Source organism: Poromitra crassiceps, assembly GCF_964638095.1.
Source record: "Poromitra crassiceps genome assembly, chromosome: 13".
NCBI classification, from domain to species: Eukaryota; Metazoa; Chordata; class Actinopteri; order Beryciformes; family Melamphaidae; genus Poromitra; species Poromitra crassiceps.
In genome coordinates this window covers 31,703,817-31,719,861 of record NC_139644.1, presented here as the reverse complement: position 1 = coordinate 31,719,861, position 16,045 = coordinate 31,703,817, and the positions used below count along the sequence as shown (strand labels likewise).

The window sequence follows — 16,045 nt, the reverse complement described above, 5'->3', positions numbered from 1 at the left end:
CAGCCTGTTACAGTAACCTCTCTCTCTCTCTATGCCCAGCCTGTCACTGTAACCTCTCTCTCTCTCTCTCTCTATGCCCAGCCTGTCACTGTAACCTCTCTCTCTCTCTCTCTCTCTCTCTCTCTCTCTCTATGCCCAGCCTGTTACAGTAACCTCTCTCTCTCTATATGCCCAGCCTGTTACTGTAACCTCTCTCTCTCTCTCTCTCTATGCCCAGCCTGTCACTGTAACCTCTCTCTCTCTCTCTCTCTCTCTCTCTATGCCCAGCCTGTTACAGTAACCTCTCTCTCTCTCTATGCCCAGCCTGTTACTGTAACCTATCTCTCTCTCTCTCTCTCTGCCCAGCCTGTCACTGTAACCTGCACGCCCGTCGCTGTCGTTTCAACATGGAGCTGTACAAGCTGTCTGGCCGGCGGAGCGGCGGGGTCTGCCTCAACTGTCGCCACAACACAGCGGGACGCCACTGCCACTACTGCAAGGAGGGCTACTACAGGGACATGACCAAGGCCATCTCTCACAGGAGGGCTTGCAAAGGTAAAGGACTCACCGCAGGTTGCATGTTATAGCATTCTTCTTCTTCCAGGAGTCAGTCTTTGCTATGTAAAAGACTGTCATCACACATAGCAATAGGTTTAACACATTCTGCTAGGGTAGACGTTTATGTGCATACCATACACCGTGCCCTATTTCACACTGGAGACTTTGAAAGAATTCTTTGGAACGTGTGGAGAAAAGCTCCCACCTGTCTGGCTGTCAGTGAAGTGACCCGTGCGGCTCCCAAGCTGCTTCGGGTCCCTGACAACACAAGCATAGCAAACACAACAGAGGTGTGAGTCCATCCACTGAAACACAGCTTCCTGATCACCCCTCACCCCTGTTCATACACACAGTGCTGTAATGTAACAAAGTAATAATACTTCGTTACAGTACTTAAGTAATGTTTGGGAGTATCTGTAGTTTACTTGAGTATTTATATTTCTGTCAACTTTCACTTTTACTCCACACTGCTTAAATAAAGTGCATACTTTTTCTCCAATACTCCCCTAGGCATCTTCGTTTCTCGTTACTACAAAATAAAATAATCGTAAAATCAGGTAGCCTGCAGCCCTGCAAGCAAGCAGGTTTGGTGAATCAATGCTCCTATTGCAAGATATGTTAATCACGATCTAGTCTCGCTTAGCTAGCCTGGACACAACTCTTGAAAAGTGGTTAAGGACTGCCCCCTAAGACCAAAACAAAATGTGTGACAGGCATATGAACTGACCAACCACAGACCTCCTTATTTACGTGACATAATCTTGTTTGCCCTCCCTTCCGGGAGGGGAGTCTGGCAGCGCTGATCTCCATTCTGGACTTGCGGAGCGAAAAAATGCTCTGTTTGGTTTAACCTAGTCTCGCTTGCCAGACGCTCTCCCTACAACAGGGGATCCAATCGTTTTCAGCGTGTAACAACAAGCTAGTATTGTTGATGTTGTTTCAGAGGCATTTGAGATAGACAGATTCCCAGACACGGAGGGAGCGGAAAGGAAATCCATATATGGTCGCAGCCGGTCAGTCAGAGCGGGTCAGAGCGAATGGCAGAGCTTGCAGGGAGCGGAAAGGGATTTTCTTCCGCTGGCGACTAAAATGGTTGCCCCCAATGGCAGAGCTTATACCAGCAGCCTGTTTCCATGCTGCCAGACTTCTCTCTTGGCAGGGAAGTCTGGCAAGCGAGACTAACGTGATGCAACTGGTTACGGCACAGCCAATCAGAGGCTTGCTGTCGCTTTTTGTGCGGGAAAACCCGGAAATGGTGACTTGTGATTCAGACCCTCCGTAGCGAAGGGTGTGACCACGTGATACTAATCATGATCACATTCCACCACACTCCATTCCAGTTGGTGGCAGAGATGTACATGTACCATAACGCTGTTTGCCAACTGCTATAAAACTCAAAATGAAGAAGATTCTACTCAAGCTCAGGCATGTCAAATGGCCATCATCATGAGTAGAATCAATGATTACTGCTTGTTTTTTTTATTAACAGCATTTACTTGTGCTTTTCTTTCAATACTTAAGTACATTATTTAATATCAGAAAATTGCTTCTGATACTTAAGTACAGTAAATATCAGATACTTCAGACTTTTACTCGAGTAATATTCTAATAGGTGACTTTAACTTCTACCAAAGTCATTTTCTGGTAAGATATCTGCACTTTTACTCAAGTGTGGCTTTCAGGTATTCATCCACCACTTCACACACATATATGCAGGCACAAAGAAAGACACACACACACACACCCACACACACACGCACACGCACACGCACACGCACACACACACACACACACACACACACACAGGTGTGAGCACATAAGGCAGGGTTCAGACCAAGCTGCCCGGGATGAATGTGTGGGGAGACAAAAAGCTGAGCTCCTTCTGTCTCCCAGCACCTCGGGGTGCAACACAGGACCTGAGGCCCCAAGCAAACAAACTCCTGTCACTCATTGACTCAGTCTAAACACACACACACACGCGTGCACACGCACACACACACACACACACACACACACACACACACACACGTGCACACACACACACACACACACACATACACACACACGTGCACACACACACACACACACACACACACACACGCACACACACACACAAACATACACATAAACACACACACACACACACACACACACACACACACACACACACACACACACACACACCCACTCCCAGAGATGCACAAGACCCCACCCCTCCCTCTCTGTGAGAGAGAAACTAAACACACACATGCAAACACTGTCATAACAACCAGCGATGTTAATGTGTGAAATCTCCTTATTCGTTTGCCGAAGACGTAGAGAGATAGACATTTACCGCAACAGCAGAGGAGGAGCCAAGCGCTCCGTCAGGTGACTAAATGCCTTATTTTGTTTTATTCGATTTTATTTGTTTAACTTGGAGTGCTGCGATGAATCATCCTCAATTTCAGTGAATTGTTAGGGAGAGGGGGGGGGGGGATCTTTGATGAGTGGAAAAAGATGAGAGCGGCCAACAATGGCGGGAAAGCCTGCCACAGAATTCAGTTCAAGAGGGGAGTCAAACAGAGGCCAAAGATCCACCCTGAAAAATAAATCTCACCCACACATATCATGCTACGCCCTGATAGCTTCACTGGCATTACTGCTTCTATATCTGCATCATCTTTTAGGATAGCGTGAAAGGGGAAAGTGCTTGAAATCTTACTTCTACGCGCTGCTGTTCAACAACATTACATACTCCAATGCCACTGTGTGTTTACATCGCCATCCTGACCGCACAATAATGACAAATGAGCGACTCTGTGCAGATGCACATATTGCGGTCGTCAACCACATCCAGTGCTGAGCTGCGATTGGTCGGTGACAGCGTCTCGAAAAAAAACCCTCTCCTTCAATGCCCTTGTCGTCGGTACACCGCCGGCTATTAAGTCACCGGAACTGCAACGTGATATTTCCTACTGCACGCCACAACCGACCTCAACTCTTAATTCCCCCTGCTGGCTCGCTCAAACCCTCGCGGAACGAGAGCACAGCATCAGCAGCAAACGTGACCAATAAAAACAGCCGTTTTCACAGTTAATCTGGGGGTATCTTTGACGTCAGAGTTGCAGTTCTGGGGTAGATTTAGTGCGTAAAGGTTCAGTTTGATAGATCCTCAGCACTTAGCTCAAAAGTGACAAATGGTTCTTGCGCAGCGTTGTTTCGCTGTGCTGTGCCAGCCCAAACATTTTCACAGGCCATATTTGGGGGGAGTAGCCAGGTTCAGGTGGATGGAGCGAGGCGTAGGTTAGCGTTACCTAATGATTGAACAACATCCATAGATCTCGACAAGGCCTTTCCAAACAGCTGGATCAGTAACCCGAACACCTCCAAGCCCCGCTCCCCGCCCCTCCCTCTCCCTCCGTCTCCCCACTTTAGTGCTCTGGGCTCGAACCCAAACAGCCTGATTGCTGCCTTCTCCTCAGGTGACAGAACCAGGGCTATGTGACATCAGTTAGGACCCGCTATATTTATTGTTCAACTCAGCCAACCATCCCGCTCTGCTGTTGTTGGACAGGAAATACAGCGCTGCGCCAACACAGCCAGGAGGAAGTCTGCTTTCATTCTCCAATCCTTAACCCCCCCCCCCTCCTCCCCAGTCCCCCCCAAATTCCCCATATCAACAAAATGTCCGCTCAACGATTTGCTTAATCGGTGGAGGCTAAGTGAAAAAAGTGGCTCTGTGCTGCACTATAGGCAGAGAACCCTTACGTCTCCGGTGCAGCGTGGAACTGCACTATAGGCAGGGAACCCCTACATCTCCGGTGCAACGTGGAACTGCACTATAGGCAGAGAACCCCTACATCTCCGGTGGCAGCGTGGCTCTGTGCTGCACTATAGGCAGAGAACCCCTACATCTCCGGTGGCAGCGTGGCTCTGTGCTGCACTATAGGCGGAGAACCTTACGTCTGCAGTGGCAGCGTGGAACTGCACTATAGGCGGAGAACCTTATGTCTCCAGTGGCAGCGTGGAACTGCACTATAGGCAGAGAACCCCTACATCTCCGGTGCAGCGTGGAACTGCACTATAGGCAGAGAACCCCTACATCTCCGGTGGCAGCGTGGAACTGCACTATAGGCAGAGAACCCCTACGTCTCCGGTGGCAGCGTGGCTCTGTGCTGCACTATAGGCAGAGAACCCCTATGTCTCCGGTGGCAGCGTGGCTCTGTGCTGCACTATAGGCGGAGAACCTTACGTCTGCAGTGGCAACGTGGAACTGCACTATAGGCGGATAACCTTACGTCTCCGGTGACAGCGTGGCTCTGTGCTGCACTATAGGCGGAGAACCTTACGTCTCCAGTGGCAGCGTGGCTCTGTGCTGCACTATAGGCGGAGAACCGTACGTCTCCGGTGGCAGCGTGGCTCTGTGCTGCACTATAGGCGGAGAACCTTACGTCTCCAGTGGCAGCGTGGAACTGCACTATAGGCGGAGAACCTTACGTCTCCAGTGGCAGCGTGGAACTGCACTATAGGCGGAGAACCTTACGTCTCCAGTGGCAGCGTGGAACTGCACTATAGGCGGAGAACCTTACGTCTCCGGTGGCAGCGTGGCTCTGTGCTGCACTATAGGCGGAGAACCTTACGTCTCCAGTGGCAGCGTGGAACTTCACTATAGGCGGAGAACCTTACGTCTCCAGTGGCAGCGTGGAACTGCACTATAGGCGGAGAACCTTACGTCTCCGGTGGCAGCGTGGCTCTGTGCTGCACTATAGGCGGAGAACCTTACGTCTCCAGTGGCAGTGTGGAACTGCACTATAGGCAGAGAACCCCTACGTCTCCGGTGACAGCGTGGAACTGTGCTGCACTATAGGCGGAGAACCTTACGTCTCCGGTGGCAGTGTGGAACTGCACTATAGGCGGAGAACCTTACGTCTCCGGTGGCAGTGTGGAACTGCACTATAGGCGGAGAACCTTACGTCCCGTTGGCAGCGTGGCTCTGTGCTGCACTACAGGCGGAGAACCTTACGTCTCCGGTGGCAGCGTGGAATGCCTCATGCTTTATTTCCCAGATTAACAACTTCACCCCTCATCAAGCGCAGTGTAAACAGTGTAAACAGGGCTCTTGGAGCGCCGTGGTGCACGCCCCCCCTGTTCCTAACGGTTTGTTTAATTCCCGGTCCCATCGTACGTTTGGCAGCCTCAGCCTCTAGCTGGGCCCGGGGGGGGGGGGGGGGGGGGGGGGGGGGGCCCAAAGAGAAGAAGCCCCCCCTGAAACCTCTCAGCAACTCCTCAGCTCCACACAGGCCCCCCAACGCACGCTGACATTAATGAATGTTTCCAGTTCGCGCCCCACGTTAGAAGAGAAGAGTACTTTTAGGTTAACGGGAAATTGTGAGATGAAATTGTGGTGGTGGTTAGTGTTGTCAGTCTGTTTCGTGCTAAAAAAATCATGTTATTCAGAAAAGACATTTGATAACCTTATTAACATATATTGAATTTAAAAGCAGCAGAGCAAAACAAACGCCCCCATTAGGGTTTCAACCCACCACAATATTCTGCAAAAATAACAAAACAATGTAAAGTACTTCACAGGGAGGTTCAGAGAGTGACTTAATGCTGTTGGATTTTGTTTGGATTTTTATAGTTATGGTACCACCCTATATTAGAGTCATTTGTAAAGGCTTTCAAAAGATGCCCACAGAATAAAAACATGAGAAACAGCATGAAGTGGGTTTTATTTGATAGACTTTTGTTTTAATGAATGCTGGTAGATAAACACGGTCATGTATTGCATGCCTACTGTGTGTGCCATAGCGGCCCAAACAACAATCATGTTTGGGAGAGACGGTTAAATTGAAAACATCAGCGTATGATGTCAATGTTTACGTTTTGATCTTGAGCTGCGTTATCCAATGATCATTTTATTCTACTTATGGTTTCTATTTAATGTCCTCCCTTGTTTTTGAATGTAAAGAATTTCTGAGTTAGAAAGAGACTGAATCCCTGATCATTCAGCATTAGAATTTAACAAATAAACTTGGAAAATGTTCTTATGATGCAAATAAGTAAAACTTGTTTCTTTTTATTTAATAAGCAACTCCCACTGAAGCAACTCCGACCTCTATTGGACCACTTCAAGCCTTTTTCAAATTACTGCGCTGGTACATATACTGTAACACACACAGGCATAATGGGAAGGCTGGGCTTCCACTTCAAACACTGGCTTCATGGCAAACTGGCTTCATGGCAGAGCGCACGCACGCACGCACACACACACACACACACACACACACACACACACACACACACACACGCGCACACACACACGCACACACGTGTGGGCACACACACACGCACACGCACACACACACACACACACACACACACGCACACACGCACACATACAGAAATTCTCACATTTAACGTGCGATCCTCCAAACTAACAGCTTAAACAGACTTTGAAGTGCGTTTTACTCATTCATTAATGGGAAACATTATTCAGGCAGTTATTTGCAGGGAACTCTTTGCCAGAGAGTTTTATATCACAAACTCAATCTGAAGAGCACACAGTCCGTCACACACACACACACACACACACACACACACACACACACACACACACGCAAACGCACGCACACGCACACACACACAGAGTCCGTCCAGAGAGCTTTACATCGCAAACTATCTGAAGAGCGCACAGTCCGTCCACAGCGGATCACAACCACAAAGAGGGGACAAAGCCTGCTCTCAAGAGCTCAGAGACACATGCACACACACATGTACGCACGCGCGTGCGTGCGCTATATATATATATATATATATATATATATATATATACCGTATATATATATATATATACTGCGCACACACACACCACCCCACATACATGCGTTCAAAACATATACACTATAATAGACATATGCTGTGCGGTGAGAGTGGCATTTTATATTTAATCAAATTATTTACTCTTCTTCATGCCTTCCAGAGCAGAGCTAATGAAGACTCCTATATGGTGCTTATGGGTGGGAGGAAGCAGTGTAATTAGTTTGAGGTTTTATGCTGGTGCGAGGCCCAGTTCTCCATCTGTGATGGTCTGGAAGGAAAGCGCACAGCCTCTTACTGTGAATGATTTCTCACTAGGCTTTGGCTGCGTGCTTAGATTACCTTTTTATTGTATGGAATAAGTAGAGTCAGCAGCGGACGTGCCAGAGAAATCGTAATTTGAAAGCCGAGATTTGTTTTGTAACGGTGCTGGTCTCGTAAACCGTTTGTGTTTTTCATATTTCAAAATCACACGTTGTTTACTCGATCCCAATTTATGTTGATTTTCTCTTCCTTCCTCCAACCCCCCCCCCCCCCCCCCCCCCCCCACCCCACCCCACCCCCACCCCACCCCATCCCACCCCTTTCTCCAAAGCATGCGATTGCCATCCGGTTGGAGCGGCGGGGAAGACCTGCAACCAGACCACAGGCCAGTGTCCCTGCAAGGACGGAGTGACTGGAATCACCTGCAACCGCTGTGCCAAGGGCTACCAGCAGAGCCGCTCCCCCATCGCCCCCTGCATAAGTAAGACCCTGCTACTAGTGCCTCCGCACACAACGCCTGGAGGATCCAAAGAATACTAAACCATGCCAACGCATATCAACTGCATCAGTATGAGCTGTTTCTATGGCATCAACGCTGATGGTGAAATACGGCTCCGGCTGAATGATAAAGAGCTATTCGTAAAAACACTTTGATATAAACCAAAAGTCCATCAACAGCGTTCACCATGTTATCTACACACACAGTTGCATGTACTCAGACCACACACTTCTCCTAGCTAGTCAACTCTTATTACAGTAGTTCAGCCAAAGCCTACAGTCCAACCTCAGATACCCAGGCTCCATCAGCAGTGGTGAATTGTGATAAGCACCTAAAGAAAAGGCCTGAAAAGGACAGAACATGCTTGTTATGCATAAATTCATGGCTCACACTCGTCCCGTGTTATTTTTATGCCTCTGTTCCATTATTTTGGAGAGATATTTGGCATTATATTTCACATTTATATTTGGCTGTTTAAACCAGAGCTTTTATTTTGGAGAGATATTTGGCTGTTTAAGGCAGAGCTTGGATAAACAGAGCGTTACAGCTCGTCCTAACTTGGCCTTGTGTGCCGTCAACGTCGTTAACGGCCCATCTCCCAATAAATCCCCAGCACAAGTGCAGGGGAATGATTGCTGATATGTTTATTGGCTATCTGCTGCCTGCAGATGCCAGCCCCTTGGCCATAAACGTCAGCGCCACACAGAAACAGAGATGGCTAGCTAGTAGCCGCTTTTGCTAGCACCATCAAATAGCTGGCTGGCATGAGCAGATAAGATAACAATGATGTCTGGGAGGACACGCAAGACATTTACAATTGTCCAATATGTTACTGTATTTGACTGCGGTTGACATTTGTGATAAAGTTGTATGTGGAAATTGGACGAGGCCTCTGTGACCCAAGAATCACAATGATATGCTTGGCCAGGATCCACAGCGAGCATTTAAACCTGGGAACCTGCTGGAATAGGATTTGTTTAATTTTGTTGGGAAAGTAACAACATGCAGTGGAGGAAATGGGCTTCTTGAAGTTTGAGTAGAATATTTGGTTTTCTCGTATATTTTCGAGATAATGCATTTTCGTTTTAATAGCATGATGTTAAATGTTTTGTGATATCTAACTCCCCGCCAGCTCTGATTTTAACAAGGCAGGCCTGGCTCTCTGTACCTATAACATACTGTAAACTGGAGGAAGCAGAACATTATGAGGAAACTCACTTTCTCACTCACTACACATTTTTCACTACACGTCTGTGTGTCAAAATCAGCTGTCATTAACAAGACATCCCATTAAAAGCATCCCTAAGTGCATTTTCACACATGCTCTGAGGTGTAGTTGTGCCCAATTGCTCATAGGAGAATAGCCAGGAAATTAAGCTCCACATATATGGAAGCCATCACATAAGTTCAATTATTTTGTGTGCATTGCAGAGTATGATGACAATGTGAAATATATATCATTTCCTCTCTCTGTCACAGAGATCCCAGTCGCATCTCCTACAACAACATACACCAGCTCCGAGGAACCCTCCGGTGAGTAACACACGAGATACTTCATTGTTTGCCTGTTTGACATACAACATATTTCGCAACGAAACAACCAAATCATCACCAGGGGCCAGTTGCACCAAGTGGTCTTAACTACGCCTGGTCGCAACTCCTACGTCGGTCTTAGTTAAGACCAGTCTTTAGAGTGGACTTACGGCTGTTGCACCAATAGGGCTTACATCTGGTCTTAACTACGCTGGTCGTAGCAATGCGCGTCCATGTGAATTGCCGGGGAATGTGCCCCGATTGGCCCAAAAATGTGCCTCGCGCCGTCACCCACTACTGTATGTGCGTCACGACACCCTCCCTCCTCCCCGGGGGAAAATGGCGGCGGCGATTAGTGCCAAGCAGTCTGAATGAAATTGAATGTAACGTTCCCAATTCTATGTATTAAATTCTAAAAAACTAACGTCAACATTTGGGAAGGCTAAGCCACACAACTAGTTCGTTATAATCTAACATCATGCTTCGATGGCGACGTTACGATGATGACGGTGACGATGACGGTAAGGACTCAAAAAGGTCTCCGCTGACGGAGATCTCTGTTACAGGCAGGCACTACGCCTCCTCCTGACCAGGCGTAAGAGTTACGCCTGGGCTTAGTGAAAATAAGGCTTAAGCCCTCTTGGTGCAACCGGCGTAGCTGTTAGGTCGTTAAGTTACGACCGGCGTAGCTTAAGACCAGTCTTAAGACCACTTGGTGCAACTGGCCCCTGGTTTGAAGTGAGATACTTTATGGCGACCATTTTTCTTTTTTGCTGTCACCTCCACAAAGTACAAGCATCACTTACTTTAGTGTATTTCATTATGGTATCACCATAGTATTTGAATCTTGTTGATCATGATGCTAAACTAAAATTCATTCATTTATCATAGTCTACTGTACCTTCACGCATGTAACCGTGTATTTGTAGAACATGCATGTTTTTCCCATCCATCCTCCAGAGGAACATTGACAGTTTCACTGACCGAGACGCGCGTCACTGAGCGTAGCAGCTGATGGAAAGTGCAGATATTTAGTCAGTGGTCCCTCTGGCCTCATCGCCTGTATTCCCTGCCTGCCCAGCAGCCTCCCGAGGGTATCAGCCCTAATCTGATTACATGCTTCATTTGCCCCAGTTTGTATTTCAATCAAGCCTGGCCGTGCTGGAGTGAAGCCCTGTCCCTGCTCACTTATTCACACCCTATAGAGCTCAACAGGCATGGGACGTTTCTTGCCCCAGAAGTGAATTCCCCATTCATTTTCTCCATAGACATTTCGAAAAATCCTTAGATAATGAGTTTTAAGGCTTGAACCAAGCCAACTAGTCTTCCAGAGAATTGTGAGTGACCATAAAACATTTCACTTTTTCTGGTTCAAGCCTTAAAACTCGTGACAGTGTACATGTGTGTACTCATGTACACGAAAATGAAACCATAACAGTTTAGGAAAACCTTTCTTTATTTTCTTTAATTAAATAACGCTATCTATGAAAGTGATGACGTGATTTTCATAAACGTAAGATGTTTTAGAGACACACATTCATTCATTTCTCATATGGTGATTTGACCCCCCCCCCCCCCCCCCCCCCCCCGCCTCAGAGGAGCCACCGCTGCTGCTAGAAGGGGATCTCTGGATGTCCAGCCCGGTTCGGCCCGGTAACGTCTTGCGGGAGCCACAGCTCGAATCACCGCTTAAGTTTAGCCAAGCAAAACACCTTGGTTTGGATTATGAAAGTAAAAAGCAACCTGGTTGGGGGTTGAACCAGGTCTCTCGTGTTGAGAACGTTGCAAGTCGGGAACGCTAGCGGTTATATAGCGCAAAATAGCACCGACCTGCGGTCAAAATTCACAAATCCTAAAACGTGTACAGTACATGTTACGCGTCGAAAATTGCCCCCCCAGTAAACGTGTCGAATTCTTTGTACACATTCACATCCCTACTTTCGATCACACTGTCACTGATCAGTCTCATCTGTATCAGTGCCCTCTGTCACTGACAAAGTGACGGCACTGACATGGAGCTCTATACTGTGAGCCCACATTTCCCCCTATAGCGACTGCTTCGGCTATGCGCTGTTTGGATTCCTGTCACAAACCCCACACAGACACCACCCTCCAAATTAGGAGCGGTGTGGTCCCCGGGGACCCTGCAGAAAGAAGGTGGCCCTGCTGGAGAGTCCTCACAAAGGGGACGTTTGTCCTCGCAGCGGGAGATGGGACCTTAATGAGAGCTGTGGGTGTAACGGCCCAGTGCGGGGATTGTGCTGCGGGGCTAATGGGCAATGCCAGCTATCAAAGGGAGGTATGATGAAGGCCCCCAGGGGCCAGTGGGAGACAAAGGGGGCCCCCGCCCTCGCCACTTCATTTACATGGAAATTAGGCGTGGTCGATATGGACTCGTCAAATTCATTTACTTTGGGATTCCCCCCCACCCCCCTTTTTTCCCCCCCTCCCGTCACCCCAAAAGCTTCCAGGCATTTCACTAGAAATGTTTTCTCCACATACATGCACTCGCTCCTCATCCCCCGCCACTGTCCCAAACCCCGCCTATTTTTTGGGGGGGGAGGAGAGGGGCGTTTTTTTCTTACTCCATCATTACCCGGGCAACCTCATTCACACAGAGTATAATGGGAAAGAAAGGGGAAGACTGGACAGAGGGCTGGAAGAAATAATGAAGTTTGTCCATATTCAGGCAAGCTGAAAGGTCCCCCCCCCCTCTCTCAACTGCCCCCCTCCTTTCTCTTCAGACTGCCCAACCCAGCTTTCCCACCCCCCAGAAAAAAAGCACAAGGCTTATTGCTCTGAGAGAGGGGGGGGGGGAGACACATAGGAGATGATCTGGTTCCAATTTGTGTCAGTCAGTGGAAAGTGGAGGGGAACAAATGATTTCAATTTTCAGCTTGGCCTCTCTGGTCCCACCATCACCAGCTCCCTCATTACAAAAGGTGCCTGGCACCCTGACAACACGACAGCGGCGGCCATCGATAAATCCCTTTTGGCAAGTCCGCCATCCTAGGTCAACACACTCTGGTGTCAAAGGGATGCTGCTAGACCCCAAAGCCATTCATCATAAATGTGTGAGCTTTTTCTGGGCGCTGCAGCAGACTCTTCTCAAGGGCCACAGAATATTTTGCCTCGACCAACGCTGGGCCAGATCCTTTCTTGCCTCATGCGGGTTAGATGCTGCTTAAGCTAATTAGGCTAATTTTTGGTTGGCCACTAGCTGATTTCCCCCCAGTGACCTTCCTTTGTGCTGGAGTGACCCCTCCAGCCCTTAGAGCCGACACAATGCATGCCAGGACATTGAGGAGGGAGCGGACTGGAGTGGAGAAGTTGCGAGGGAATAGAGTGGGAGTGTGTTGACAGACACAGGAGGACCTGTGTAAGCCTTCATCTGTTTGGCAGTGGCACTTTGAGGAGGAAGGGTCTCTTCAAGACCTTGGGGGCACAGAGAGCGTGACACAAGGGACCACATGTTAAAGTCTGGTCCAGCAAGAGTCTGGCCTGATGATACTGACACATTTTATGATGTTGGGAACTAGTCGCCATCACATTTTAAATCTAACTTTAAATTGTTCTGTTACTCTCTCTCTCTCTTACTCTTTGTCAGATTGTGATTCTCACTGCAAAGCATCCAAGGGAAAGATGAAGATCACCATGAAGAAGTACTGCAAGAAAGACTACGGTGAGTGAGTCCACTGTGCAGGAATGTTTGCTGCCAGACATCGGCCAGCAGTCAAGAGGTCAGATGTCTCTATTAATCGGATCCCGGGGCCAATCCACACCCTGGTGCCGCTTTCTGTGTTTCTGGGCCGCTGCCTGCGGTGATGGCTCATTCACACTCGCAGGATTACAGCTACAGCCTCAAAGGCAAACCACTGTCTTAATTGAGGGGCACTTTACACGAGGACGGTTTCCTATGGTGACGGGGAATTATTTTATCGTTAGTGCCTCCCTTTTAGACGGCGACGGCGAATTTGCGCTTAGGAAACGACACATTTTGAAACCACCCTCCAGAGTGGAATTCTTGGTGACGCTTCCCGCTGAGGGCTCCATGTAATCGCTTGAGACGGCTCATTTCAGGAACTCTGACGTGCCTGCACACGCGACACACGCGATTACGCCAGAGCCGTGCGCGAGTTGGTGGCCATTTTCAAAATAAAACGTCAGTATGAATGAAGTTTGGCAACATTCAGAATTAAGCTACACTGCGGCCAACTTCAGTTACATGTTCATAACGTTACTGCTGCGAGGAGCCGATGGCTGCACCGGTACAAAAGCACGTCGACAGTGTTTTCTCACTGCCAGTAGCCTAACTACACAGTAGGGTTTGACAGATAGCTAGTCCGACCGGTGTCAGCACAGTCAGCGCTCCCGGTCCTCGGTGCTCGTTAAAGATTTCCAATAGGCGTTATTCTGATAAACTGGTTACATGTTACGTTCTCACCGACAAATATTAAAACTTTAAAACAGTTTGTGTTTTTTTTAGCTTGAAAACAGCTTTTTGGCAAGTCTAAATGACTGCGGTAGGTACTCTACTTCCGTGTTTAAAACCAGAAAGACGATTACGAAATGACGTCATGCGTCCTTGTATGGGCAAAGAATAAGGTGATCACACTGCCACCTAGCGACCTGGCATGTACATTACGGCGTTTTAAAAATTCAACAGCGCTCATGTAAACAGGGAGAAGGTGTGAAGCAAAAGGTGTGAAGGAAACGCTATTGTGTCGTTTCTTCCAGAAACTGTCCTCGTGTAAAGGGCCCTGCCCTGAGTCCAGGAGGCACCACTCATGGTCAGTCCAGGAGGCACCACTCACAGTCCAGTCAGTGTCTGACTTAGAAATACTGCCGGGTCCTGGCAACGCAGACAAAATGGAGTCCAAACAAAGTGATATATTTCAATCTGAATGTCAGGTTCAAAAGTAGTAAGTGTGATACTGAACCTGGACAGTAGAGTAAGAACCACACCTTCACAGATGTTGAAGTCTACCTTTTGTGCGATTCCAAGTACCATTCCATTCCATGTGCCTTTCCCTGTAACGCAAGTGCATTGGTTATCCAGTGTAACCTAACCTCCAGCACACATTCCTAACATTTACTCCCTTTAGATCAAATAAAAATAGTGAAATAGTCTCAGTAAAGCCTGTGGTCAGCCAGGAGAGAGGTTTTCTTGAGGGCGTCTCTACAGCTGGAGCTTCTCTTCTGTCACCAAGGTGATCACTGGTATCACTATCAAAGAGCTGAGATCCATCTCTTCTGGTTTAGCCAGAGGTGAGTACTGTAGTACTCAAATACATTTACCATTTACCCCATTACATGTATTTATTTATTTATTTATTTATTTATTTATTTATTTATTTATTTATGTATTTATTTATTTAATAAATCTGTCTAAGAGTATTTTTTGCTGAATGGAGTCATTTTTTTTAACTCTTACAGCCCGTTCACACCATACGCCAAAGCAACGTTCAACCTAAGCTCAACCTACGCTGAACCCACAAGTTTCATTTCGGCGTCCTTGTTAACAGGCGAAGCCCTTCACAACAGCCGTGCTCAACGCACGCTCAAAAACGATCGTTCAGGATTCAGTCCTATTTTCCAAGCGTGAGGCATGAAGCGTGAAGCTGCCAGGCTTGAAGTGAATGGGAGTTGTGGGCGGGTTCAAGGTTTGGTCCAGGTCTTTCGTCCTCTTGTGGTCTGGAAGTGGCTCAAGCTGGTCCATGTTGATTCAGGCTTGTGCAGTCTATGACATCACTGACGACTATGATGTCATTGCTTTGGCCATCACTCGACGATTGTGGACCATGACATCATCAGTGGGAAGGACATCATCAGTGGGTATGACATCAGTCACCACTGGCCACCATTTTGACCATTCTTCTTCTGTGGTGTTTTATGGCATTTTGCATCCTTTATGTTGCATTACTGCCTCCTTCTGGATTTAGCCATCCACTGTTTCCCTACATTCTGTCCCCCTTCTTCCTGTGTCTCCCGCTCGACGATAATGACAATGACGTCATATCAGTGATTTATGACCTCATTAGTGATGTCATAGCAGCGTGAGCTGTGATCGGTCAATGTAGGATGATGTCATAGCAGCGTGAGCTGTGATTGGTCTATGTAAACTATTGCTGTAGCGCCCCCGCACCAGATTAATCCCAGGCCTCTGACCAGTGTTTCTGCAAATCTTGGAGGCGATCAGAGTGACGGTGCGCCTTGCAACTCCAGACGGACACACAGCTCTCCAATTATAGTATTAGGATGTACTTTTACTCAGTTACATTGGTCTACACACTTTGCTATAAATATGTTTAGAATCAGCTGAGCTCATTGGCTCACACATCATAGCACCGCAGTCTGCAGATCACCCCCCAACCCTCAACTGACTACAGTTCAAGAAGTCAAGCATGGCAG

At 47.8% G+C, this 16,045-nt stretch overlaps 1 protein-coding gene across 1 annotated transcript in view; it reads left to right on the top strand.

Moving 5' to 3' along the window:
• Positions 1-16,045, top strand: part of ntn1b (netrin 1b) — a gene marked incomplete at both ends in the record, with an annotated part of 59,341 nt that overhangs the window by 36,420 nt on the left and 6,876 nt on the right. Inside the window, 4 exons of the mRNA XM_083648891.1 lie at positions 346-534; positions 7,934-8,083; positions 9,581-9,634; positions 13,242-13,316. Coding sequence (XP_083505017.1) covers positions 346-534; positions 7,934-8,083; positions 9,581-9,634; positions 13,242-13,316 — 468 coding nt within the window. The remainder of the gene's footprint in view (positions 1-345; positions 535-7,933; positions 8,084-9,580; positions 9,635-13,241; positions 13,317-16,045) is intronic.